At 31.1% G+C, this 26,724-nt stretch overlaps 1 protein-coding gene and 1 long non-coding RNA gene across 2 annotated transcripts; one reads left to right on the top strand and one right to left on the bottom strand.

Annotated features, from left to right (window-relative positions):
• Nucleotides 1-7,302: 7,302 nt before the first annotated feature.
• On the top strand, nucleotides 7,303-9,694 carry LOC125587444 (zinc finger MYM-type protein 1-like). Its single transcript, XM_048757933.1, has one exon. It carries the CDS (start codon nucleotides 7,391-7,393, stop codon nucleotides 9,692-9,694), a length of 2,304 nt encoding a protein of 767 aa, XP_048613890.1. The 5' UTR covers nucleotides 7,303-7,390.
• A 2,646-nt stretch (nucleotides 9,695-12,340) lies between these two features.
• LOC125587443 lies at nucleotides 12,341-13,438 on the bottom strand. Its single transcript, XR_007323724.1, has 2 exons — nucleotides 13,179-13,438; nucleotides 12,341-13,058 (listed from the first exon to the last, which is right to left on the bottom strand). It is a non-coding gene; the product is annotated as an uncharacterized LOC125587443 (long non-coding RNA).
• Nucleotides 13,439-26,724: the final 13,286 nt, after the last annotated feature.

Here is a 26,724-nt window from a genome sequence, read left to right as displayed (position 1 = left end):
TTCAAAAGTATTTGCAAATGTGGTTATTTGTTGAGAGTGTAGTGACCATTCTATCCTGTACGTTTGAGGTGCAGAGCTATTCTCTATGTAAAACCAGATTTGCAAAATATTTGAGGCAAAAGAAAATGTTAGAAACTAAATCAATCGGTAGACTGTGTTGATATTTTTAGAGGAGCATAAACGCAAGAAATTTTACTGTGGGCTTTATGTATATGTGTTGAATCCGGTATTATGGCGGGATAAAAATTGCAATTGTCGGTAATAGAACTCACAAGAGCAAAAGAGAGCTAGAACTTCCTTCTCTGGCTCGAAAGATAACAGATGTGACATAACAGATGCCAGTCACAAAGTGTTAATACAAAGTAAAACCCACTACAATAAAGGCACAAGCTTTCAACCAAAAGAAACAAGTTGTCATAAAAATTCAGCATAAAACACAACGATCAATCTGAATCTGGCAATAAATAAACTCTAGACTTTACAGATGAGAGCCTGACAAATAAGACCAGTTAGAATTTGGATTTCATGTACGTTTTATGGGAACACGACAGCGGCAACGGTGAAGGAATAGGCGGACGGAAACACGACGATGGAGGCAAATATGGAAACTTATGCTATCATGACAGTGGAAAGGAAGCCTTACTGGGATACAAAGATGGAACCTTTCGACATCTAAATCATTGAAATTGCAGGCCCTTGACAAAAATGTATGTGAAAGGAGACAACAAATCATAACATATATTGCTGCAAAAACCTAAATGGCTATTTGTTATTTAGTTGACTTCTATTTTATAGGGATACATATGGGATTTATGAAAGATGTACAGTAGATTTCCATATACCTAATTGAAATAATTTTTTAGGTTATGTAGTGCAAATTCCCTTCCAAAAAAGCTAAAATGTTATATGGCAAAGTTGTAACTTTCATTATCTCACTATGTAGATCTGTATGTAGATTTTGATACTTTTAATTTATCATCTTATAACTACTACAGTAAAAACTCTGTAAATTAATAATTTTGATATTTTGATATTTTATCAATGTATAGAGTTTTTAATTAATAGAATATTTTATTTTTATATCTATATATTTAAATATATATATATATATATGTTTTATGTAAAAAATAAAAAAAATGCTTAGTTTTATGATATGTGTATTGACAAAATTTTATAATACAAATTTATGTTGTTTTTTATTCGCTTATTTGGAGTATAGAAAGTATGTACCATATATGTGAATGTATTTTAAGTAAAAAAAGACAAAATAATAATATATTGAAAATATTCTGAAAAACTATAGGTAAACTTTAATGTGAACAAAATCAAACTATAAAATATATTTATATAAGTTTTATATACATAAATTCTTAATTTATGTTTTTATTGGAACCATATTTTTACATATGATTTTTCAAAAAATTATTATATAATCGAATTGTGTCTGATTTGCATCGGCCCAACTCAAAACCAGTAAAATGTATTAATTTATAGTGTTTATCAATTTATCGTATATTAATTTTTAGAGTTTCTATTGTAATTGATACTAAACGAAGCGATTGTTGTTCTAGGGATACAAACCTCCTAACATAATTTATATTCTTTCAATAACATTTTAAATCACATGTGTACACTATAAAAATATCAAACAACGAATACATTTAACCATAACAATATATTTTTAGAAACCGTGCATGTGCATTGTTCAAATCATCTAATAAGTTTTAATGGGAGATAACACTACGCTGTTTTCCATGAATGTCCCCTCAGAGCATCAGATCTAACACCAATATTTGAAGGGAAAAAAATGCTAAGCTACATTTGTTTTAGCCGATTGGTTTCTTGTTTTTTTTGGGTCGAAGGTCTCTTGTTTATTTAAAATCTAGTAAGGAAAATTTACGCAGTCGGAACTTGCCCTAGAAGAAAGCTAAAGAAGTTTGTGCTTCTGGCTACCAGAGATAAACTATTTTAGCGGCCCTTTTGACTAGAGTTTTTAGTAAAAGTACTGGTTTTGGTTTATGTTACAAAAACTAAATGTTGCGTGTTCGATTCTCTTTAGAAATCTTAAATACAACTAATATATAGACCACAATTTTGTATATGTTTCTAACCCCATAATTATTAGGACCGGCTCCGCACGCAGTCATAGACTATAAGATCAAACAGAGTATGAAAATTGTTATAAACAAGCGCGAACTGATATGGAATAAGTTTAATCCTAAGTAGTTGTAATACTTTAGGGTCAATCCAATTTCAAGGTAATTTCAATCACTAAAAATGCAAGCCATACAATTCAATTTAAATGTATACAGTGGATTTAAGTTGATAAGTGACGAGCTTCAAGCAAACAAGACAATGACTAGCTTTTGCAATCAATTGATAAAGTAGAATCCATGGGTTAAGGCAATTGACCCAAGGTAATTAAATCCAAGTCAATGTGTTAACTTTAAGCAATACAAGTTTCTATAGGTCTAGAACACTAATAATGATCAATCATTTTCCAAGGTAAAGATCCATATGCAATCATGAACTAAACATCAATTCCATTGGTTTAAATCATTTAAGCATGCATTATATTCATGTCTACTAACCATCTAGCAATCCTAACATCAAATCCCTTTGGTTATTCAAATTAGAGTAATATTAAGTTCAGTCAAACATTTTAACAAACACCTTCTAGGTATAAAATAGCTTATTATCAAGATGAGAGTGATCAAGTCAAATCAAGCATTAAGGACACTTAATATGCATGGAAACATAGAGATCTAATCATTAAACACCTTAAATCTTCATTAATCACTCTAGATCTACGTAAACCATGGATACAAAAGGTAACTACTCACTAATAGACATGATAAAACCAAGAATCAATGATGATTGAAAGTTAATCATGATTAGTGATCAAGATAATCCAATAAACACAATATATAAAGATGAAAAAAAGTTAAAGATTGAATCTTTCACCAAAATAGGTTTGTGTTTAAATAAATAAAAAAGATAATCCCTAAGAATAGGTCTAAAAAGTATTTATGGCAATCTAAAATCGAACGAGGTCAACCCGACAAATCGGATTGACCCAAACACAAATGGGTTAACATCTGGTTAAATCCCGAATTGTTGACTTTTTGGACTCGCAGCGGCTTCGCGAAACCGCTCCACTAGGTTGCTGGGACGCTCACAGCGGTTTCCTGGCATCGTCATCTGGCCGCTGCATCATCCCGGTATTCGACAGGGGCATGTGCATTTTACCAGCGGCTTCAACACTCCGCTGCGCAAGGCCGCTCCCATACTTTGGTTTTTCATTCTTGAACGGATGCAGCAGTTTCTCGACGAGGTCCCAAGGCTGCGAGGTCATCAGGCCGCAGGGTCACTTGGTCATCTCGTCTCAATCTCGAGAATCACCAATCTTGCCTCCAAACCATCTCCAAAGTCACCATTTGACATCTTCATCACTAGATAAGGACATATGTAATGCACTACAACCTAAACATGTATAAATATTATACTAAATGATCAAAATGTACAAGAATGAATAGATAAAACAATGTAAATACGCAAGATATCACGAACCAAACTCAAAAAAGAACTTAAAAGCAAAATGTATTGAAGCAAAAATTTGTTTAGGGTATGTATGTTATTATGTGGATAAATAACTTTCATGGTACCACTTTTCATCTTTACCACCACCAAATGGACATTTTCAAAAATACATTCTTTATTAAGTGACAAAAGACTTTTATACCCTTGTTATCTATATATATATAATAAATCATTATTTAAATAAATAAATAAAATTTAAATTTTAAATTTTTCGAATTATACTTTTTCAAGTTCTAACTTTTTTTATAAAATTTTTCGAAATTGTTTTTTTATTTTTTCAATTTTTTTTTGAAAATCGAAAATTATTTTTGAAACTATTTTTAAAATTTTTTTAAATTTTTTTTTATTAGAATCTTAAATTTCACATTCAAAAAATCTTACCCAACCCCTCCCCCTCAAAACCGCAACTTCCAAATGTCAACCTGGATAACAAAATTTAAGACACTTCCAAATGTAACAAAAACGAAACTTATCTACAATACCATGTATATGTTAGATAGCTGCATATCAATCATCTTGTTATATGTTTGCAACGTTATTGTGTTATCTTTGTTTTGGAAAGTTATGATTGAAGCCATCGAAGAACTTTGTATCGGAAGTGGCCAATGATGGCGGGTGTGAAGCGCTACCAACCAAGTTGACTGGTGGTGGCGGATCTTTCTTTACGTAAATAATTAAAGAAGAAATTTTATGTTCACCATTTTCATGGTACCACTTTTCATCTTTACCACCACCAAAGATACATTTTTTAAAATACATTATTCATCAAGTGGCAAAAAACTTTTATACCCTTGTTGTATAGATATAATAAATCATTATTTAAATAAATAAACAAATTTTAAATTTTAAATTTTTCCAATTATACGTTTTCAAATTCGAACTTTTTTATAAATTTTTTTTCTTTTTGATTTTTTCTCAAAATTGTTTTTTTTTTATTTTTTCAATTTTTTTTTGAAAATCGAAAATTATGTTTGAAACAATTTTTTTTTAAAATTTAATATTTTTTTGTATTTATTTATTAGAATCCTAAATTTCACATTCAAAAAATCATACCCCATCCCTCAATTCTAAACCCTAAGTTCAGATTAGTTAACCCTAGGAGTACAAGTGTTTTTTATCCTTCATTAAAAGTGAGGGTAAAATTGATTAGTATAAACATGAAAAGTGGTACTATGAATATGTTATTGGTGGTAATTTTCCATGATTAAAACACATTATATGTTTATATGATTTCTTTTTCTCACAACTTTAGATCCACCTTGTTCTAAAAAAAACTCTAGATTCGTCTTTTGTGATCTCTTTCCTTTGTTCTCGAAATTGTTTTCTAAAGTATTTATGTATATTAAAATATAATAAATATTACAATTAAATTTATTATTTATTTTTATTATATCATTTCTAATAACTATTGATCAATATTATTTACTTAATTTAAATATTTCAGTTAATCTTTTGTTTAAATATAGAAATTCTTTTGAAATATAGAAAATCTATTTTTTGGGAAAAAAGAATAAAATCTTAAAAACTTACTTTCGGAAAAGAGAGTATTATTTAGATTAGTATAAATATCAACATTAATATATAGGGTCTTAACAAACTATCTTATAAAGAGATTCTAATATAATTTTAATGATTTCTGGAAGTGGATTCAATACAGGCAGTGATATAGATTTATTACAATATTCCTCTGATTTGCTTTTCAAGTATATAAGAGGATCCGCATCGGTGAGAGCTGAATCACGATCTCTGGTATACATATTTATGATATAAAGTTATCTTTTAATTAAATTAAAATACAAAACAAACTTAGAAAAAATAATAGAAAGACATCTGTAAGAAAATCTATCAAATAGTTATGTGTGGTCTCTCGTACCAAAGACGTCTATGTCCAATTCTTGCCTCTCTCATAAAATTTGCCCTTAGTTTATCATTTATCTGACAAGAGACTTCTTTAGACACCATCCACTGTGGATGCCCTAAGACTCTCGACCAATGCAAATCTCTTCTTGATCGTGAACTACTTGCTGATGTGACACTGATGTTGTCTCAGTGAAGATTGTATTGGGTTGTTGAAACAGAGGATCTTGAAATTCTTCTTGAATTGCTCCTTTCGCTAGAGACTGTAGAGAGGCTACATTCTATTGTAGCAAGAAAACTAAACTAACCATTAATGTTTGCAAATCAAGGATTTAGATAGTGAATATTTCTATCATAGACCATGGTAAACACGGAGTACGCAAGGTTTGACCCTGAGATTTACGGGACCTTAGACAATTTATTAAATATATAAACTAAAAAAGAAATTTAATAAATTTGGGAGTCTAAAATTATTTTTTTGGAAACCTATTTCAATGTAACATTTTTCTAAAAATTTGGGAATTTAAGGTCCAATGTTTCATTAGACTTTGTCGAGGACCGGCCCTGGGAGTACGTCTAGTAATCGGCAAATAAACCATTAGAAACTCGTAAGAGTCGATCTAATCAAAGTTATGATAAACCCAAAGTTGGATGACTTGGGACACAAACTACCATGTCAACTGCCTATAGAGAAAGAGTGAGAGGTTTAAACGCTGCAGTAATTTAGGGTTTCAGTTCAAGATTCAGTAACATCAACTCGTAATAGGAACGCGAGATACAAAAAACACAAATAACATAAAGTAGTAGAAGTTAAAATCAAGAGACAAATGAAGACACAAAGAGAGTGGAAACTAGGGTTTCGTGAAAACTTCAACCTCGATGGATTTTCTGAGACAAAAATCATCTTCAGGGAGCCAGTGAGACAACATCATAAATTTAAATTGTATCACTCAAAAAGTTACAATGTATTATGGGCTTTAAAGTTAAGCCCATCAATATGGTAGTCATAGGAAAGAACAATTTGGATGTAGTGTCCACTAACATGCCTATACTTGGGCCGTCTGAAGTTAATCCCACAATGGATTTCATACAGGTATTCAATAAATATTGACGCTGAGTACTACTAGAAAATTCAATAGAAATAGGCCAACTGACTTATTTATCATATTATCCCCATTCTTCAAACTAGAGTATAGTGCCAGTGGCGGAGGCAATGCATTGGCATGGTGGTCAAATGACCCACGTGAAATTTAGAAAAATAATGTAATGCTTGTTAAATATTTTAGATTGACCCTAGTCCATTATTTTGATTGACCCCCTTGAATTTAATTGAACTTGTTTAACCCAATAGCAAACTATACAAATCAATTACTAGCCCAATAAAGTATATAAACCATTACAAAATTAAAATAAACTAAGCCCGTTAAAATAAATAAACCCAATTATCATTGTTAGACTAAAAGATCTCGTTATCCTAATACTAAAAACCTAATTCTTCTCTTTTTTTTTTTTCTGTCGTGATACGTGAATCAATTCATGAAGCTTGGTTGAAAGTCTGAAACCTGATCCAATTTGGTTTTAAAGTCAAGGTAATTATTTTATGTCTTTTAACTTTATGAGTAGTTTCTCTTCTCTAAATTCTAAAATCACTGTTACATTGAGATGTTCTAGATTTTTTTATTTAATTTAGAAAGTAAAAACTATGGAGACATGGAGAATTAAACCCTTCTTAGCTTTACTGGGACGTAGACAGATATAAAATTATGCTAGGATTGTTTTAAAGCTTGTGAATGAAACGGTTTATTGGAGAGGAGCGCTAGATTAGGCTATGATGTTTTAAAAGTTTGATTTACTTATCAGTAGTATAAATTTTGTTATTCTCATAAAAATTGTATTTCATTTTATTTTATTTATGTAGGTATTATCATAAACAATGGATCGATTTGTGATAAGAAAAATTCCACCACCGAGGATCAGTGTGGATGATTTGGCATTTGATCCAGCTAAGCGGAAAAAAATTCAAGAGTATGATCATAATCAAATAGACGAGGTACGCCGCATATATTTGACTAGAGGACCTTGTCAACCTCGCGGTCATACTTTTAAACAAAAATCAATAGGAGGTGTGTGGCGACGTTTTAATCCACAATGGTTTGACCAGTATCCTGATTGGTTAGAGTATAGTGTAGAACAAGAAAAGGCTTTTTGCTTGTTTTGTTACTTGTTCAGAGTTCAAGTTGGAAAACAAGGTGGGAGCGATACTTTTGTATCAACGGGTTTTTCTAGCTGGAATAAAGTTGATAGTTTCAGTAAGCATGTGGGAGATCATTCTAGTTTTCACAATGATGCTAAAAACAAATGTGAAGATTTGATGAGACAAGGTCAGTCTATCAAACATGCTTTACATAAGCAAACTGATATTGTGAAAAGTGATTATCGAATCCGCTTGGGCGCTTCAATTGATGTTTGTAGACACTTATTACATCAAGGTTTATCTTTTCGTGCGCATGATGAGAAAGAAGAGTCAACAAATAAAGGCAATTTCTTAGAGCTTTTGAAGTATACAGCCAGACAAAACGAGGCTGTGAAAAAAGTTGTGTTGCACAATGCTCCTAAAAATAATCAGATGACATCTCCTCCTATTCAAAAAGACATTGCACATTGCTTTGCAGAAGAAGTAACCAAGTCTGTTATCCAGGAAATTAATAATGATGTCTTTGGCTTGCTGGTAGATGAATCTGCTGATGTCTCAGATAAAGAGCAAATGGCTGTGGTTTTTCGTTTCGTTGATAAATTTGGGCTGGTAAAAGAAAGATTCATTGGCATTAGTCATGTTAAAGACACATCTTCCTTGACTCTCAAGTATGCCATTGATGCTTTATTTGCGAAACATGGGTTAAGTTTGAAAAAAGTAAGAGGGCAAGGTTATGATGGAGCAAGCAATATGAAAGGAGAATTCAATGGTTTAAGATCACTGATTTTGAAAGAAAGTAGATCTGCATATTATGTTCACTGCTTTGCTCATCAGCTTCAGTTGGTTGTCGTGGCAGTTGCAAAAAAACATGTTGAAGTTGGAGAATTTTTTGATATGGTTCATGTTCTATTGAATGCCGTTGGAGCTTCTTGCAAGAGAAAGCTTATACTCACTGAAAGTAATCGCAAGAGAATGGAAGAGGGGATCAGTAAGGGTACTATTAAGACAGGAACTGGGCTGAATCAAGACCTTTCTCTTAAAAGACCTGGAAATACTCGTTGGGGATCACATTACAAGACTTTGTTGCGTCTTGGTGAGATGTTTCCCTGTATTATTGAAGTTCTTGAACATATCCAGACTGAAGGCATGGACGGCAGCAAAAGACAACAAGCATTTGGTCTCCTCAAATATTTTCACACATTTGATTGTGTGTTTTATCTACAATTGATGCTTGTTATCCTGGGACTCACTAATAATTTGTCAAAAGCTCTACAGAAAAGAGACCAAGAGATCTTGAATGCTGTCTCGTTGGTTGGATCTACAAAACGACAGTTACAGAAGCTTAGGGACGAAGGATGGGAGAATTTTGTGGCTACAGTTTATTCTTTTAGTGAGAATAATAAAACTGAAGTTCTTGATATGGAGGAAGAGTTTGTTGATTCAAGCAGGCCAAGGAAAAAAACAGGCATCACCAACCTGCATCATTATAAGGTGGATTGTTTTTACACGGTCTTAGATATGCAACTTCAAGAGTTTAATGATCGTTTTGACGAGGTGAATTCTGAACTACTTGTTTGCATGGCATCCTTAAGTCCAATAGATTCTTTTCGTCAGTTTGACAAGTCAATGTTGATGAGATTGGCTGAGCTTTATCAAGATGATTTTAGTTCTATGGAACGAAGATCTCTTGAACAACAACTTGACATCTATCTTGACAATGTGCAAAAAGATGAACGGTTTACCAATCTAGAAAGCCTTGGTGATCTTGCTCGTGTATTGGTGGATACAAGGAAATATCTTTCTCATCCTTTGGTTTATCGTCTTTTGAAGCTATGTTTGATTCTTCCCGTTGCGACTGCAAGTGTAGAAAGGTGCTTCTCTGCAATGAATATCGTGAAGACTACTTCACGTAACAGTATCGGTGATGAATTTTTAAGTGATTGTCTAGTTTGTTTTATTGAGAAACAAGTGCTTGAGACAGTGACAAATGAGACAGTGATAAAGAGATTCCAAGATATGAGTGAGCGTAGAGTACATCTTTAAGTTTTAGTACATTGTAATATTTTTTCGATAACATTTATGCATTTTTGCATTTAAGAAATTTTTATGACCCACGTCCATATTTTTCCTGGCTCCGCCACTGTATAGTGCTAAAGATTCATGAATGGTCCTACACTCAAATATATAACTATGTGAATTCTATAAAGTATATTTATACATGCGAGCTATATAATACACACATATTATAAGACACTGGGAGAAGGTGGTCATCACGTGCAAATGACAATGAGTCTTTGCAACCTTCGTGGAGGCCACAACGTTTTTCTTTGGCCGTTTCTTCCACAAAGGCACATAGGCCTATTATTTTATACGTTTATTTGTACTTCAAAATGCGTATTAAAGTTAGTATTTAAAAATATACCCACTAACATAGCTAAAGCCTAATGTGAAGCATGTGCATGGATGGGAACATAGGCCCCGCGGGCTTCATGAGGCCCATAAAGCTAATGGATGGGGACCACGTGGCAAGGGGCTAGTGCCTACAAGTGGAAGGATCCTAAGAAACAAAAGTACGTATAAGTTTGATCTCGTGATCGTACGTACTGTTTCTACTATTGGCATGCAGTGTTCGTCGCCTAGGGTTTCAGAATTAGACTTGCTTATTATACTTAACTTGTCATATATTCACGAACCACAGTTACAAACTTACAATCACATCACCATGTAATTATTTTCTCTCTTATTTTGTTTTCATTGTTTCGAATACATTTAAAATATACTTTCATGGAAAATTTCGTATGAAGTAGGTGATTGCACAACAACTTTAATATGCTAATATTTTAGTAATATATAGTAGGGACATGAAATTAGTATTTTTTTGTTCCCTCGTCCAATTTTCAAACTATTTTCGCGTTATATACTGTATATTGGAATAAAGTGTATTCTTAACGCAGTAAATAGAATATCTTAGCTTTAGGAAGACGCTTTGAGTCACTTCGTTCCTTTATTTTCAACAAGACAAAAACCCGTTTCTGGCGGAAAGAGCATAATTATAACTTAGCTTTAAGCAAAAATAATGGCCTTGAAGGGATAGTGGGGAAAAATGTTTTTTTTTCTTCTAATGGTAATTAAAACGCTTCATCTATTCAAGCTAATTAATCTACTTCATGTTTACTCAGGTGTTACATAGACATCGACATATAGAAGAGGAACGGTCCCGTGCATGCCTAGTAAGAAAATAAACTTTCGCTTATCGCATCAAAATGCATCAAATCAAGTATTTAGTTGTGTCATCATATGCAATGCTAGTATTCATACTATTAACTATACTGTTGTATTTAAATCAATTTATTATATGGGACAAATAATAAATAACTAACATGACTAGAAGTTTACAAGTTATCAACATTGTCTTCTCGTATTTTTTGTAGTTATCACTTTTAAGTATAATATACTAGGGTCGGCCCGCCCTACGGGCGGAATATACTTTAGTTGTGATTTATGTTATTAAGTTTTGAACGATTTTGTGGTTTGTGTTTCAGGTTTATATTTGCAAGAAATGTATACGATAATGATTTTTGTCTTTTAGAAAATTTATGTGAGGATGAATTATATGTGATAAGATATATTTTGCTTGTTTACGATAATTTGTTTATATGATATTTCAGTTTGCTATATATATTATTTATATCATGTTTTTGTTTATTACTTTTCTTATAGGGCAATTTTCCCGAATAATCATTTTTAAGTTTCTGTCACAAAATAGTCTTTAATAACAAAAATGACCAAAATAACCTTTTTTATTTTGAAAATTTTAATTTTATTTTTTTAATTTTTTTTTGAAAACTATCCACAAAAATCCACCACTTAACTCTAACATTAAGTCTAGATTAGTTAACCATAGAGTATAAATATATTGTTGCCTTTTAATAAAATTCTTTTTGGTCATTTTCTTTATTGAGAGCTGTTTTTGTGACAAAAACTTAAAAATGACTATCTTAAGAAATTTCTCTTTCTTATATGTTATTTAACGTTTATAATATATTTTATATAATATATTTTATATAATATATTTTATTAAAATTATAATAGGTAAAGCTAATATTAAATATTCACTGTTTTAAGTAAAACTAAATTATCTCTTATTAAAAAAATATATATTTCTTACCAAATAAAAAACTTTCTAAAACACTGTATAAGAGCTTTTTTATTTTATTTTTTGACAATGAACATTGTATAGGAGTTAAATACACTAAACTTCTACGAAGAATATCACTATGTACTATGTTATTTGTTAAACTATAAACAGAAAACAATATACTACAAATCTAACTATAGTTAAAATATAATTCTGGGTTACAACTCAGTGTAAATATATAATCAAAATATTTTCAATAATATGCACAATTTATTAATTTTTATTATTAAATATATAATTTTCCAGCTTTGCTAACCCTTATTTCGAGTCTGTTTATTGATTTTAAAGAGTTAAACATTAACCTAGCGTTGTGAAGAATAAAAAAAGAAGAAAAAACCTAGCAATGTTAACTATCTATCTCAGTAATAGACTTTGTTTGTGAGACTTTCAAAAGAACCAATCATTTATGTTAGGGAACCGTTTTTGTGTAAATAGAAATAGAGAGAAATCTACAAAATTTATTAAGGTAAGAATTAATTATTTATAATATATAAGTCAAATGCTTCTCAAATTATAATAAGAGTGCTGCTAGAGTTTACACGCCGAGAACCATGGATTAACAAATGGGAGATATTCTTATTGGAAATTCTTCATACACGCACTCACTTATCTTAACAACGAATGTGAAACCGCAAATTATACAACAAATTTCCCTGGTTAGAAAGGACAGCGAAGAAGACCAACAGTAACTAAATGAGTTCTTAATCCATCTAGATTTTTCAGACATTGCACCCTTCTTTTATGTTTTTCAATGTTCTTCAGGCTCAGAATATATAGACAACGCTGTTGTGAATCCTTGGCTTCTGGATATGTGAAACACACTCACATATCCACATTAAGTTGACGTTCTCATTTTCTCTGAAACTCATATAAGAAAAGAGCACCGTATAGTTGAACTGTAAAACTCATTAGACATGAGTTCAAAAAACAACTATAACAACATTATCACTGACGGACACCAAATGTTTGGCGGCGTCTGCGACAACTTTATCAGAGATAAAAAGAGTTAACAAAGAACCTACTATCCAACCTTCAAAGTTCTAGGATTTGTAGATCCATGAATTATTTTTAGCTAATTTTGAACATGGAAACTGAGTTCAAATTTTACACTTACAGAAAAGCTTAGTATTTGTGGTAGAATAGATTGTACGTAAGGCATCTCAACATTGTTGGTGTGGCCTCAGAATGATTCCGGTATTGGCCATCTCTCTTTGCAAAAAAAATTATTAGGTAACCATGTTCAGTTTGAAAGGCATTATAACTAATGCCCCATCACAGCTTGTATTTCAAACCGAATGGGATAAAATAAAATAAAAGTCAGATATTCACCTTTTTTACATGACGAAACACGCCACATCCTCCGTAGACATCAGAGTTCTTATTTAAAATATTGCAGATGTACCTGATAATTTGTACATAGAGAGGATAACAGAGTCAAATACGATCGAAGATACACTTTTGCCAATATCAAAAGGAAGAAATCTCTCAGAAGCATCTTGATCCTCAGTTTTTAAGCTCCATATAACAGCGTGCTCATAGATGCCCCTGGTAAGTTTTGAAATTCTCAATTTTGTACAGGTCAATAATTCTTAAAAAGAGAAATCTACCATATTGTTTGATCCAAATCATCTATGCTACAGAACAAACAAATGCAGCAATTTAACAATTCAAGTAGACCTAGTATACTGCAAGAGAGGTGAAGAAGATGAGTTGAAGGTGAGAAATACTCACATCTATTTATACAGTACACACACCGCCTCGCAGATCTAACAACGCATTCATGACATCATAATGGCCGTCTGAATGAATGAGATTAATCACAAATACATTAATCTGACAGTTTCAGATAGCATGGGGAAAGTCAATCGTCACAGCGCGGCCATCCAAGAAGAGAGTCGATAGCCATCTCCTCGAGCCTTTAGGATTAGGGTGTGTTTTGAATTTATCTTTACCTGAGGCCCATAATCGTTAACAAACATGTAACAAAGCCCATCTTGCCGCAATTTAAGTGATGCTGTGCGTTTTGCTCTACGTGACACGTGTCGCGCTCTCAACTTTCAACTTTCTGACATGGACGATGACGTGTCACAACCAGGAGTGAGCAAACCGTTCTTTATATATAAAGATTATTTCTCAATATTTATCGCAAATTTGTAATTCTATTTATTGTATAATTATTTTAAGTTTGTATAGTAATCTATTTACTAGATCTTGACCCGCCCGACCGGTCGGGTATTTCTTTTATGTTTTTAGTTTTTTTTGTTTATATTAAATGATGCATTTGTAATATTGAAACATAAATTTATATTGAAAATTAATCTTTGCAGCTATAATAAAAATTAAAATTAAAATTTTAATAAAATATTTTGATATAAATTTTAAATTTCCTAATTAAAATAATATAGAGGTGGTCATATTTTTTCCAGTTTCAAAATCTAAGTTTCCTTAAAGACAAAGAAAATAAATTTATAAGTACATAAAATATATAAACATATTTGGAACTATAATTTCTATTAAAATAAATTTGATAAAGAAAAATAATCTTGATGTTGTTATTTATTTCTAGAGCTTGACCCGTGACCGTATGAATATTTACTACACATTTGTTAATATAACATTTTTAAACATAACAATTTCATTTATTACTTTGAATAATTATATTTTGTGATTTTAATCATCTATTATATCACAATGTATAATATAAACAAATCTAATATTTATAACTAATTGGACTTATATTGTGAAAGCATTATACTAATATATGAATAAACTATTTTATATTTTATTTATATGTTATATAAATTGATTATGATGTGTGATTTTTTTATTTTTTTATTTTTTATTTATTACTTATAAATATTAAAAATATTGAATATGTTAATACGAAATACATTAGAAAATTTATTTTGGTTATGATTTGATAAAAGAAATCTATTATTTAAATTTTGGAAAGACATTAAATGCTTAAATCTATTATTTAAATTAGGAAAAGACAAGCATGCTTAAATATAGGTTCAATAAATATCTCAATGGCATTTTAATGTAAATAAGTGGTAAAACTAAAGGGTATTTCTATTTTGTACTTCTCTTTTAATAATATAGATGTTTGCTTGAATATATCAATTAAAAACATTGAGTCACTTGATTATTTTATCTATACAAAATAATTATGGAGGCCATTTAAAATGATTTTTTCTTAATTATAGATTTTATAGGATGAATATAAAATGTTATATTTTAGAACTATCTTTGCAAATTTAGTTATTTAATTGTTTGTTATATAACAATCCTGATTTTTGTCAACAAAATATTATTTATTAATTTTGATGTATTACTTTTAAATAATTTTATTTTTTTTATTTTTCTCTTTGGGCATCTATAAAAGTCGCACGGCCCTAATGAGGAAGAGAGAAAAATAACTAACTAAAAACTTTCTACATGTATTTCATTATGAATTTGTCGATCCAGAACTAATGTAATACTGATTTATTTCATAGTAATTTCGTTTATTGATCGAAGGGTTTATACTTTATGGTTGGTAAAGTGGAGTCCTCTTTAAGCTCGAGTCTTTTTTTTTCAGATAGTTTCAGTGGTTGGTAAGTATCGTACATAACAAAATATACGAAATTCTACATTCTAGCTATTTACTAGTCTAGATCTTGCATCATATGTTGTATATTTATCAACTTCCTCATTTGTTCTAGGTTTAATGAAGTTTTTTGGTTAATTCCGTCAATCTTTTCACTTTATAATATTTCTTAAAATCAGAATCCAAATCTTATTATTAACTGATTAAAAAAGCTTTCACTTAAATTTATTTTTCTTTTTGTGAATCCCAGAAAATTCGAGGCCCAAATATGTAATATTATAAGACCAAAACCATATTGTGTAATACTAGTTTCTTCTCAATAATCACTCGAACCAATGACATTTGACAAAATTGTTAGTGTCCTTTCTAGTTGAATTAATTATCTATGATCTTAACTATTACTTTTAATATGATGCGTATATAATATAGAAATAGACAATATCATAAAGACTTCGAATGGGTGACGATGTTCAAAATATGCAAATCAATAGATAATACATAACAAGTAAATATGCAGAAAATGCAGATCAACTAATTTATCAAATTATCATTGTTGATTAAATCAGAGCTGGGTATTTAGAGATTAAGGTTCGGCTCGGGTCCAATTATTTTGGCTAGAATGTTTAGGACCTGTTTAAGAACCTTATGATCTTAGAACGGATCGGTTCGAATAATTAATGTCGGGTTCATGTCCGTTTTTTTTTATAAAACCTAAAATATAACTGAATTAAAAATGATTCCGATTTACCTCGAGTTAAAAGAAAAAAAATGAAATTAAAAAAACTTGTGAAAATCCTAGATAAAACCCTTAAAACTGAAAATATTCAAGTAGGTCAGTTTTTTGAATAATTTTTTTATTTATAAATTATAAAGTATAGCTATTTTTAAATTAAAAATAATTAGTATTTTATTATATTTGAATATTTATCCATTCAATTTTGGTTCGGTTTTTTATTTTCAGATTTAAAGAAATAGTACATGTTCGGGTTTTTGTAAATTTTGTTCTAGTTTCAGTTTCGTTCTTTTTTATTTATGTTCTGGTTTAATTTTTAGGTTTCAAATCATATTCTCCAGGGTAGACTAAGTGTTAAAAAGGTTCAAAATATTTTAAGATAATACTTAAAAGTACAAGTTTTAGTTATATAGAAAATAGAAACAGATGAATGCGTTTTACTATATTTGTTGGAAAAAAATAAAAACTTCAATTGAGTATCATTGAACAGTTACTTCGACTTTTAAACCTTTTTAATCAATTTATTGAAATATAACAATTCAAAAATAGTACTTGGTTTGAAAAAATATTTTAGACATATAAATTTGTTTATAATAATTTTAATATGTAAACTAAATAATATATTATAATATTCACGGAAAGTTTTTATAGAATATAATATATAAATAAATAATATATGTTAATATATAAATAAATAATATATGTTTTAAATCATTTTTTATGAACAAATTTGTCTAAATAAATTATTAAATAGATTATTAATAAACAACCAATGCAGAAAAAAAATCAAAACACATGATTGGTCTCCATCATGTTGCCAAACACATTTTCTCTTTATTTGCATATCAATAAATTATTTGTGGGGAAAATACTGTTAGTGAGAACTGAGAACAATGATTGACTAGTATATACTATATATGTAACAGAGAGGAGAAAGATGCAGCGAGAAGAAAGGTGAGCACAAGGCTCGAGAGTGAAAGACAACAACACAATAATAATTGGAGCTAATCTTTATTGTTGAATTTTTCCTAAGATGACCTTTGCTCCTTCTCCACTCTCTGCCTGGCTTGTTGGAGGTGATAAAATCGTTCTTTTATTGAAAATATAATAGTAACATCTTGTATTACAATTCGGCTACAAAATAACAATCTCATATATACCATCCCTCATAAGCATGGCAATGCACACAATTTTTTTTTTGAACTGGCTTTCACAATGCCAGTGCACACAATTCTATGATAAACATCAGTTTTCGTCTCAAGATATACGGCCAAGTAAGCTGTGGTGTTTATTCATCAGCATTACTTAAACTTCAAAACATGTATGGTGCTACGGTGGAAAGCTTGAGTCTCCGGAAAACACATTTCGAAAAAAACTATAAATAGCACATTCAGTACATCCTTTTTAAAATATGATGATTTTGTGTGGTGTTTGGAAAGAAAAAGAGTGTTGGATGACATTGTTAATCATTTGGACATGTTGTACAACCTCATTTCCTACGCATAACTACATATAGCAATTTCATTGCTGGTGGATCCTAAAATATAACTTGAAAACATTTATACCAAAGGACGTGAATGAGTTAGCAGCTTATTTACATATATTTTCAATTACTTTAGTCGATGCACATTTATCGCTTGTTTAATTTGTTTTTTGGACATTAGGTATTTAACAATCTAGCTTATACAGTTAATTGAAAATGATAACGTCTTCAATCCCACGAAGTATGTACGTCTCTTTACAAAAAATATCATCAGCCAAAAAACTAGTGCGAGCTACTAATCCCGTCAGTTTTATCAAAACGATAAGATCAAAAATATAAATGAGAAAGAAAAAAAGAACAAAGGAAGAATAAAGTAAAGAAAAAGACAAAAGGGACATTAGGCAACTAGTTTAATCATGGAGATCCCGAGCCATCAAAGTTAGGAAGCTCTTTGGTTTTCTATTAAATTAAGTTACAGTATATATAACATTGACAAATAAAGACAAAATAGTGATTTAGTCAACAAGAAATTTTAAAATACAGAAGACTCATGTCTCGGGCCCCTAAATACGATCAGTTATTTTATTTTTGCTGGTAACAAATGATCTCGTTGTTTCATAAAGTTAGTTGTTTTGGCTAAAATCACAACAATTAAAAAAGTTGTTATATTTCAAAATATATAGCTTAATATTTAATTAGATATAATTTATTAAATAAAAATGCATAATTTAATTGGTTATATAATATCTAATAGCACAAAAGTTGTATTGAAATATGAAAATTACTTATATTTTTAAACAAAAAAAATTTGCTAAAAGAAATTATATTATGAAATATCAACCAGGTATATAATTATATATTATTGGTCATCAGCAAGTTTAAGTATTTAAATAAAATCATGTCATATATTTTCTCAACAAAATAAAATAAAATAAAATGATTTTGCCATATTCATTTGCATGTTGATGTCACCTATGCTGAGATCTACGGTCAAATGTTGTTTCGTTTTGTTGTCTTAAGTTTCTGTGACTTACTTTTGACTGTGACATGCGAACAAATGTTGTTCGTTTCATGTTGTAGGTTCTTAGAGCACCTCCAATGGAAGTTCTATCCATTGGAGTTCTAAATATTTATATGTGTATAAATATATATTATATATGTGTATGTATATGTGGGTCTATTATTTGTGGAGAATTACATCCTTAAAATTCTTTAAACAAAGCTTTTAGAACCTTAAAAGTGGAGTTCTCCACAAAATAATGGATCGTACACATACATACACATATACAACATATACTTACACACATATGAATCTTTAGAACTCTAATGGGTAGAACTTCCCATTGGAGGTGCTCTTACAACTAATCGCATCTCGAAATTCTTTTTAACTTTAGTTCTTATATTTTGAGTATTTTGGAATCACAATGTCTAATTGGTCGGGCTACACGTAACTTTGTTATCATAAAAAGAAAAAATATATACTCAAGTACTCAATGATCCTCTTCAAGTATATTACTGTAAGTTTATATGTATATTAGTGATGGTACTGGTAAGAATTTATACTGTGAAATTGGTTGGGTATTAATTGGCCTGTTGATAACCAAGATTTGATCAAATCTAGCTACAAAGAATTGAGAAGTCAAAAGTCACTCGTGACCTGATAGTGCTGATATTATGTATGAATAATCTAATATTAGGTTAAGACCCGCCCCTTGGGCGGGATGAATATGATATATAAATTATTTTTAAGTATTATATATTTTTTACATATTAAAAAATAACAAATATATATTGAATAATAAAAAAATTAGTAACTATTACGTATGTAACTAAATTGATACAAATACTTAAATAAATTTTATTAATCGAGACAAACACTTTTTATATTTTATATGTTATAAAATTAAGTTTACATGATATTAACATAGATATAAAGTACATTTTTAATATTGACATCTGCTAAAAAGTATTTTATACTCATATTATTTTTGATCGTTTGTATTTCTTTATAACAAAATTTTTAAATAAATGATAACAATAAAAAAATTGTGGGATGTTTAATAGTTTTAGTAATTTATAATTTTAAAAACATTCAATGCAAAGTTTAAAATCTAAATATTAAGTTGTCAATAATTGTTCAAAAAATTCAAAGCAAATTCGAAATTAAAATACTTATGTATTTTATATGGTATATAATTCATTTAAAAAAATATTAATATACATATATATATAATATTAATTAAATGAGACTTCCTACTTTTGTAATTTCATAATCATTTGTATCTTGTTATAATATAAATTTTAAACCATGGATCACAAAAATTTCAATGTGAGATTTTTAACAACTTTAGTCATTTATATTCGTTTTTAAAAATTCAAAATATAGCATATACAAAAAAATCTAAATTTTTATTATATAGTTAACATGGTTGTTTAATTTATTTTAATTAGTTAATTTTTTTTAAAATGATAGAGAATAGAGTAATTTTTATCAAATCTTTATTATTCAAAATCATTAATTGTCATATATACTTTAACCACATTAGGTAATTCCGTGATTTTTATTTAAGGAAACAATGAAAAACATTTATGATTAGTTTATGGTTAGTTTAATAAAAAAACTTATTATATATTTATATGGACCAACATCTTTTCTAAAGATTCTAAGAATGATTGTGGTGATGACATGTGGCTACAAAAATATGTTGTAATGCTTCTCTTTTAATATATAGGGGATCTGCATCAGAACTATAAGAAAAATCTCAAGCGGAGGTGGAACATTGATTTTCAAATTTATTTTATTTGATAGAAAATAGTTTTATATAGTTCATATTTATAGTTGTATAAAATAACTAAAATGTACATAGAGTAAACATTTCTTACTAAAAAAAATATTGTTTGGAATTTTGATATAGCTATTCACATATAATGTGTATTGGGAGGTACTATTTATTCAGTTATTTTAAAAAACTTGTTATTAAGTTTTTAAAGATAACCAATCTGGTGTTAAAAAAAAAGAAGGGATTGTAAGATAGAAAACCATTATATGGCAAAAGTATATATAATCATTATATGTGAAGTGTATATATAGGATATAATGGAATGTTCTAGAGAATATCTAATGTATCTACAAGATATATAATATCTAAACGTATATACTCTAACACTCTCCCTCAGTCGAAGCGTGTATTGGTCGGACAGTGAGACTGTTCCGAAACTCAGTGAATAGAGGAGATGGAAGCCCCTTTGTGAATATGGAGGACTCGAATGTTACATTCATTAGTGCTGAACCGGATTGGAGGACAAACACATGGCGTTTACATTATCACAGTAGACCAAAGTGGCACGAGCTAGTGAAATCTTCATTTCGAACAAGAGGTTGCATAGCCAAGTCGCGTCAGAAACAACATTTGCAAACCCTCTATACTCAGCTTCGGTACCGAAAAATAGTTTGTTGCCATTTTGATGACCATGAGACCAAGTTATCACCGAGGAAGACACAGTAGCCAGAGGTAGATCGACATGTAGAAGGAAAACCCGTCCAGTCAGCGTCAGAGTATGCAGTAAGGTGCAAAGACTTTGCTCAAACCATATGAATGCCATGCGAAAGGGTGCCTTTCAAGTAGCGAAGAATCCGTTTGAGTGTGTTGAAGTGAGCTTCTCGTGGATCGTGCATGAAGAGACACACCTGCTGAACGGCAAAGGCAATGTCGGGTCGAGTGAAAGTCAAGTACTGGAGAGCACCAGCAAGGCTCCTATACAGAGTAGGATCAGAGACCGGCGGACTGGTATTGACTGAGAGTTTTTGTTTTGTGTCGATGGGAGTGAGACATGGGTTGCAATATGACATGTTTGCTCGATGGAGAATCTCAGCCGCGTATTTATGTTGATGAAGGAGAAGACCAGAGACATCGCGCTTGACTGTAATGCCGAGAAAGTGGTGGAGAAGGCCTTGATCGGACATTTCAAACTCCGAATTCAGACGTGTGATAATGCGCTGCAACAAGCTGGAAGAAGAGGCCGTAAGGAAGATATCATCAACATAAAGAAGAAGATATGCAAGATCAGCTCCGGAGCATAGCACAAACAGCGATGGATCGGAAATACTTTGTTTGAAACCAAGGCTACGAAAAAAGTTGCAAATCGTATGTTCCATGTGCGAGGTGCTTGTTTGAGACCGTAAAGTGAGTGTTTCAGAAAGCAGACATGGTCCAATTTGATTTTATCTATGAATCCCAGTGGCTGGTACATATATACAGTCTCGTCGAAGTCACTGTTGAGGAATGCATTCTTCACGTCAAGCTGATGTAGTGGCCAATCACGAACCAGAGCAACATGAAAACCGTACCAATCGTCGCTGGTTTGACGAGAGGACTGAACGTTTCATCACAGTTAATGCCTTGTTGTTGGGATTTTCCGTTAGCGATGAGGCAAGATTTGTGGCATCTAATAATTCCATCTGCATTTAACTTATGCCTATACAGCCACATGGAACACACAATGTTAGTATTCTTTGGCCGGTGATAAGTACCCACGTTCTCTTTTTAATATGAACATCATATTCTACAAACATAGAAATATTCCAAAGTGGGTCATTAGCTGCTTGGACAAAAGACAATGGTAAAGGAGAAATAAATATCAGTATGAAGGCACAAAGGAGTTCGCGGTTTTACTATACCGTTTTTACCTCTAGTGACCATAGAATGAGTGTTTGGAGGAAGAATAGAAGGATGAGCCGTAGGAGTGATGACTGGAGGAGACACATTTATGATTTTTGTTTGGCGAGGAATAGGTGGTGGAGGGAACTCCACTGGAGCAGAAGAGGAAGAAGAGAGAGAAGAAGTGTGAGACAGAGGGAATATTGTTTCCTCAAATACGACATGGCAGGAGAGTATGATGCGCCTAGTGTGAAGATCAAGGCACCTATAGCCGCGGTGGTCCGTTGAGTATTCGATGAAGACACAAGGTGTGGAGCGCTGAGAAAATTTATGAACCGATGTAGGCAACAAGTTGGGGTAGCACATGCAGCCAGAAGTGCGTAGGTGATGGTAGTTAGGCACTGTCTCGAACAATTGTGTGCATGGTATGTCGTTGTTGATGGCCACCGAAGGTAATATGTTGAAAAGGTGAGCTGTTGTGTGTAGTGCTGCTACCCAGAACTCAGGCAGAATGGAGGCTTGAAACAAGAGCGTTTGAATAATGTTGTTGATGGTGCAAAGCATACACTCAGCTTAACCATTTTGCTGCGATGTGTGAGGGCAAGAGAACCAAAGGAGAGTGCCAGTGGACGCCAAATGATCTTTGAATGCTCGGTTTTCATACTCTCCATCATTATTGCATTGTAAAGATTTGATGGAATGATTGAATTGTGTCTGCACATAGTTAGAGAAATGCAAGTATTTGCCAAATGTGTCACTCTTACGGTGAAGAGGATATACCCAAACAAAGTGTAAAACACGTTCAAGAAAAATGAAATAGTATTTAAGGCCACTGATACTTGAAACATGAGATGTCCAAATATCAGAATGCATGATTTCAAAAGGATGAGAAACAATAGTTGTTGAATTATAGAAAGGTAAATGAGTGTGCTTGCCAAGTTGGTATTCTTGACACAAAGCCGTCAACTATGTTTTAGAGAGAGAAGGAGAAAAAATAGATAAAATGTGAGAAGGAGTAGATTTTTTGGGATGCCCAAGTCGTCTATGCCATATGAAACTATTCAGTGATGTTGTAGTGAAAGCTGGAATGAGATGGTAGTCGTGGAGATGGTGTCACAGAATACAATGGACCCGAGCTATTACACCGGAGCAGTTTGATCTGAGTCTGAAGGTCCTTAATACAAAAACCAAAAGTATCAAACTTAATAGCACATGAATTATCTGTAACAAACTTGCATACATAGATTAGATTTTCGATAATATCAGGGCAAACCAGAACATTACAAAGAGAAAAAAAGCGAGATAGTGAAACAAGAGTACCATGTCCAGAGGTCTGAACAGCAACTATGGGCCAGTTACCTACGGTTACAAGAGGTATGGTGCTCAGATTAAAAAGGGATTTTAGAGTACATGCGTTTGAAGTGATGTGCGTGGATGCACCAAAGTCCACGTGCCATGCTGGATCAGGCTGCTGTAGAGTCATTATGTTGAACGCATGAGTGAGACCCGCTGGAAGTTGTGTCATCTGCGGAGTTGTAGACATCTGTGCCATGTGCGCTTCATGGTTGGGTCGTGTTGGATGAGACCTGAGAATATCTTGCTGCAGTAGACTCCCATGCTGATGCTGATATTGCTGGAATGAGCCAAGTGAGTAGGGAACTTAACCCTGCGACAGGTACGTAAAGGGAGGAGGTATTATCGCATAAACGGGAGGTTGCTGGTTGTAGTACCAAGGTGCGCCAAATTGTTGCTGCGGCCAGTTGTTGTTTTAGCGACTTTTTTTCTCTCGAGCGACCATAACCTCGATTTCGTCCCCTATTCCCACGACCTGAGTTGTGATAATTGTTGTTGTGTGAGTTCTGAGGGTTTTCATCAGAGACAGCATAGAGGACCGTGGCGGACGAGGAATTTTCGTGGTGGTGAGGAGTTGGTTTTACCTGTTTGGAAAGGCGATTTTCCTCTATCTACAACGTTGAACGTAGAGTCAGAAATGGCACTTTGTGTTGCGCAACATTAATGATCGAGTCAAACTTGTCTGATAAACCGTTGAAGAGATGTGAGACAAGTGCGCGTTCGGAGACCGGGGCATCAATATTGGTGAGTAGATCAGCAGTAGTCTTCATATTTTGGTAGTACTCATGGACGGTAAGTTCTCCAATAACCATCAGAGTTCGTTCTCTAGTTGAAGAGCACGAGCTTCTTTATTTTCACGGAAGAGGTTTTCAATAGACAGCCATAGATCACGTGCAGTAGCGTTCTTTTTGAGAACGGTATCAATGATGGAGTCAGATATGGTACCATAAATCCACATCTTCACAAGTCCATCAAGCTCCTTCCATTCTTTTTCAGTAGCATGAGTTGAAGAAGAGGAGCCATCAATATGGTGTAGAACACCAAACCTGACACAATAGGTTTCAAAGAGCTCACACCATTTATCGTAATTAAGTTTCGTCATGTCAAAAGTGATGGGAATATAGACTTTGATCTGTGAAATCCCATAAAGTTTATCACTTGATGATGTAAGGGCAGTCATGATGAGCCGCGAGAAGAAGGAGAAGGACGAAGAGGAGAAGAAAAATAAAAAAAAATGTGAAGAAAAGAGAGATGAAAAAAGTGGAGACTGGATCGATCGCTATTAATTTGGTGGCTAGAGTTTAGCGTCCGATAATATGTAAGATAGAAAACTCCATGTATCATTATATGTCAAAGAGTATATAGAGAACACAGTAGAATGTTCTAGAGAATATCTAGTGTATATACAAAATATATAATATCTTAACTATATACTAGATTTCCACCCGCACAACCGTGCGGGTATATATTTTCACATTTATATATATAAATATTTTTTTCATAATTATTATATATTTTTAATGCTACTCACATATTTAAATATTTGTATAATTATGCCAAATAAAATAATTTTATAGTTTTCATGCTGTAAATTAAAATCATCACATATATGTTGCTTATTATATATTTGTCTTATTGAATTTGCGTTTGATTACTAAACTAAATTTTTTAATGCCTGAAACAACATATATGAAAACAATTTTGTATTTAATTTATTATAATCATGATCCGTAATTCAAATCGCTAGATTTTTTTAGTAATTTTATAATGTTTATTAATTTTATATAATAAATTACTGTATATTAAAAAGTTTAAGATAAGTTAAATTTTTATACATGTATTATATAGTTTACTAATATTAACCCGTTCTACCAACATATTATATTTTTAGCATAAATATTTTTTATTTATGAAAATAAAATATGTTAACTTATCAATTTAAAATAATTTTATCATATTTTTTTCAATATAACATTTTTATTTTAAAATGATAGATATTATTATAAAATTGATAAAATAGGATATAATTTTATTCTTTTAGTAACATTTCATTACTAATTACAAAATTAGTTGAAAATATTTATATTCAATATATGACAATTAAGATCTTATTATAATCTTTTTCAAGAGATTTGTTAGAATTTTAATTTTTTTTTTTAAAAAAATTAAAAGATATAAAAGATATTATGATTAAAGTAGTTAAAAATATTATGTATATTAGCATTAGTGATATACATTTAATATAAAATTTAAATGATGGTCCAAATAAAAATATCACTCATCAAAAATTCATGATTTTTATTAGAAAACTAATTTGAAAAAATTAAAATAAAAATAAATATTTATTTCTAACAAAATCTTTAAAAGTTATTAGTAAATGTATTTTTATAATTAATTTCATTTTATTTAAATTTTCGTTTATAAACCAAAACTATATTCAATTTTAATTTCTAATTATATTTTATGATAATTTAAATTAAAACTAACTAATTTTTGAAAGTAAATTTAAAAAGATTTTAAGAAGATTTTAAAAAGATTTTGTTAGAACATTTTAAATATATTCATTTGTATTTCAACTAAAAAAATAAAGATATTAAAAGATATAATAATGAACTTATGTAAAATATGATATTTTCTAGGAATGATCCAAACTAAAAAAATCGCACATGAAAAGAAGTCATAACTTCTGTTTTAATATATAAGATTCTAACAGGGATAACCAATCCAATATAAAAATGTTTAAGGGACACTTTTTTTTTATGTAGGCGATTTGTGTGTGTCACACATACTCACAACAGATTTTTTTTTTTTTTTTTTTTTTTTTTTTTTTTTTTTTTAACAGGAGGTTCAAAGGTGACCCGTAATCCGCACGTGGTTTCCGTTTGCCCAAAGGCCCGTAATCCGCACATGGTTTCCGATTGCCAACCATCTAATCCCCTTGGTCCGGAACCAGCCGGCACTAATACCCATTACCCAAGGACCCGGCACTAACGCCGCGATAACTTTAAACTTGGGGAGGGCGTAAAGCATTCCGTGGCCACAGGGGGTATTCGAACCCG

The sequence above is a fragment of the Brassica napus genome, chromosome A2, assembly GCF_020379485.1.
Source record: "Brassica napus cultivar Da-Ae chromosome A2, Da-Ae, whole genome shotgun sequence".
Taxonomy (NCBI): Eukaryota; Viridiplantae; Streptophyta; class Magnoliopsida; order Brassicales; family Brassicaceae; genus Brassica; species Brassica napus.
This window is presented reverse-complemented; position numbering and strand designations above follow the sequence as displayed.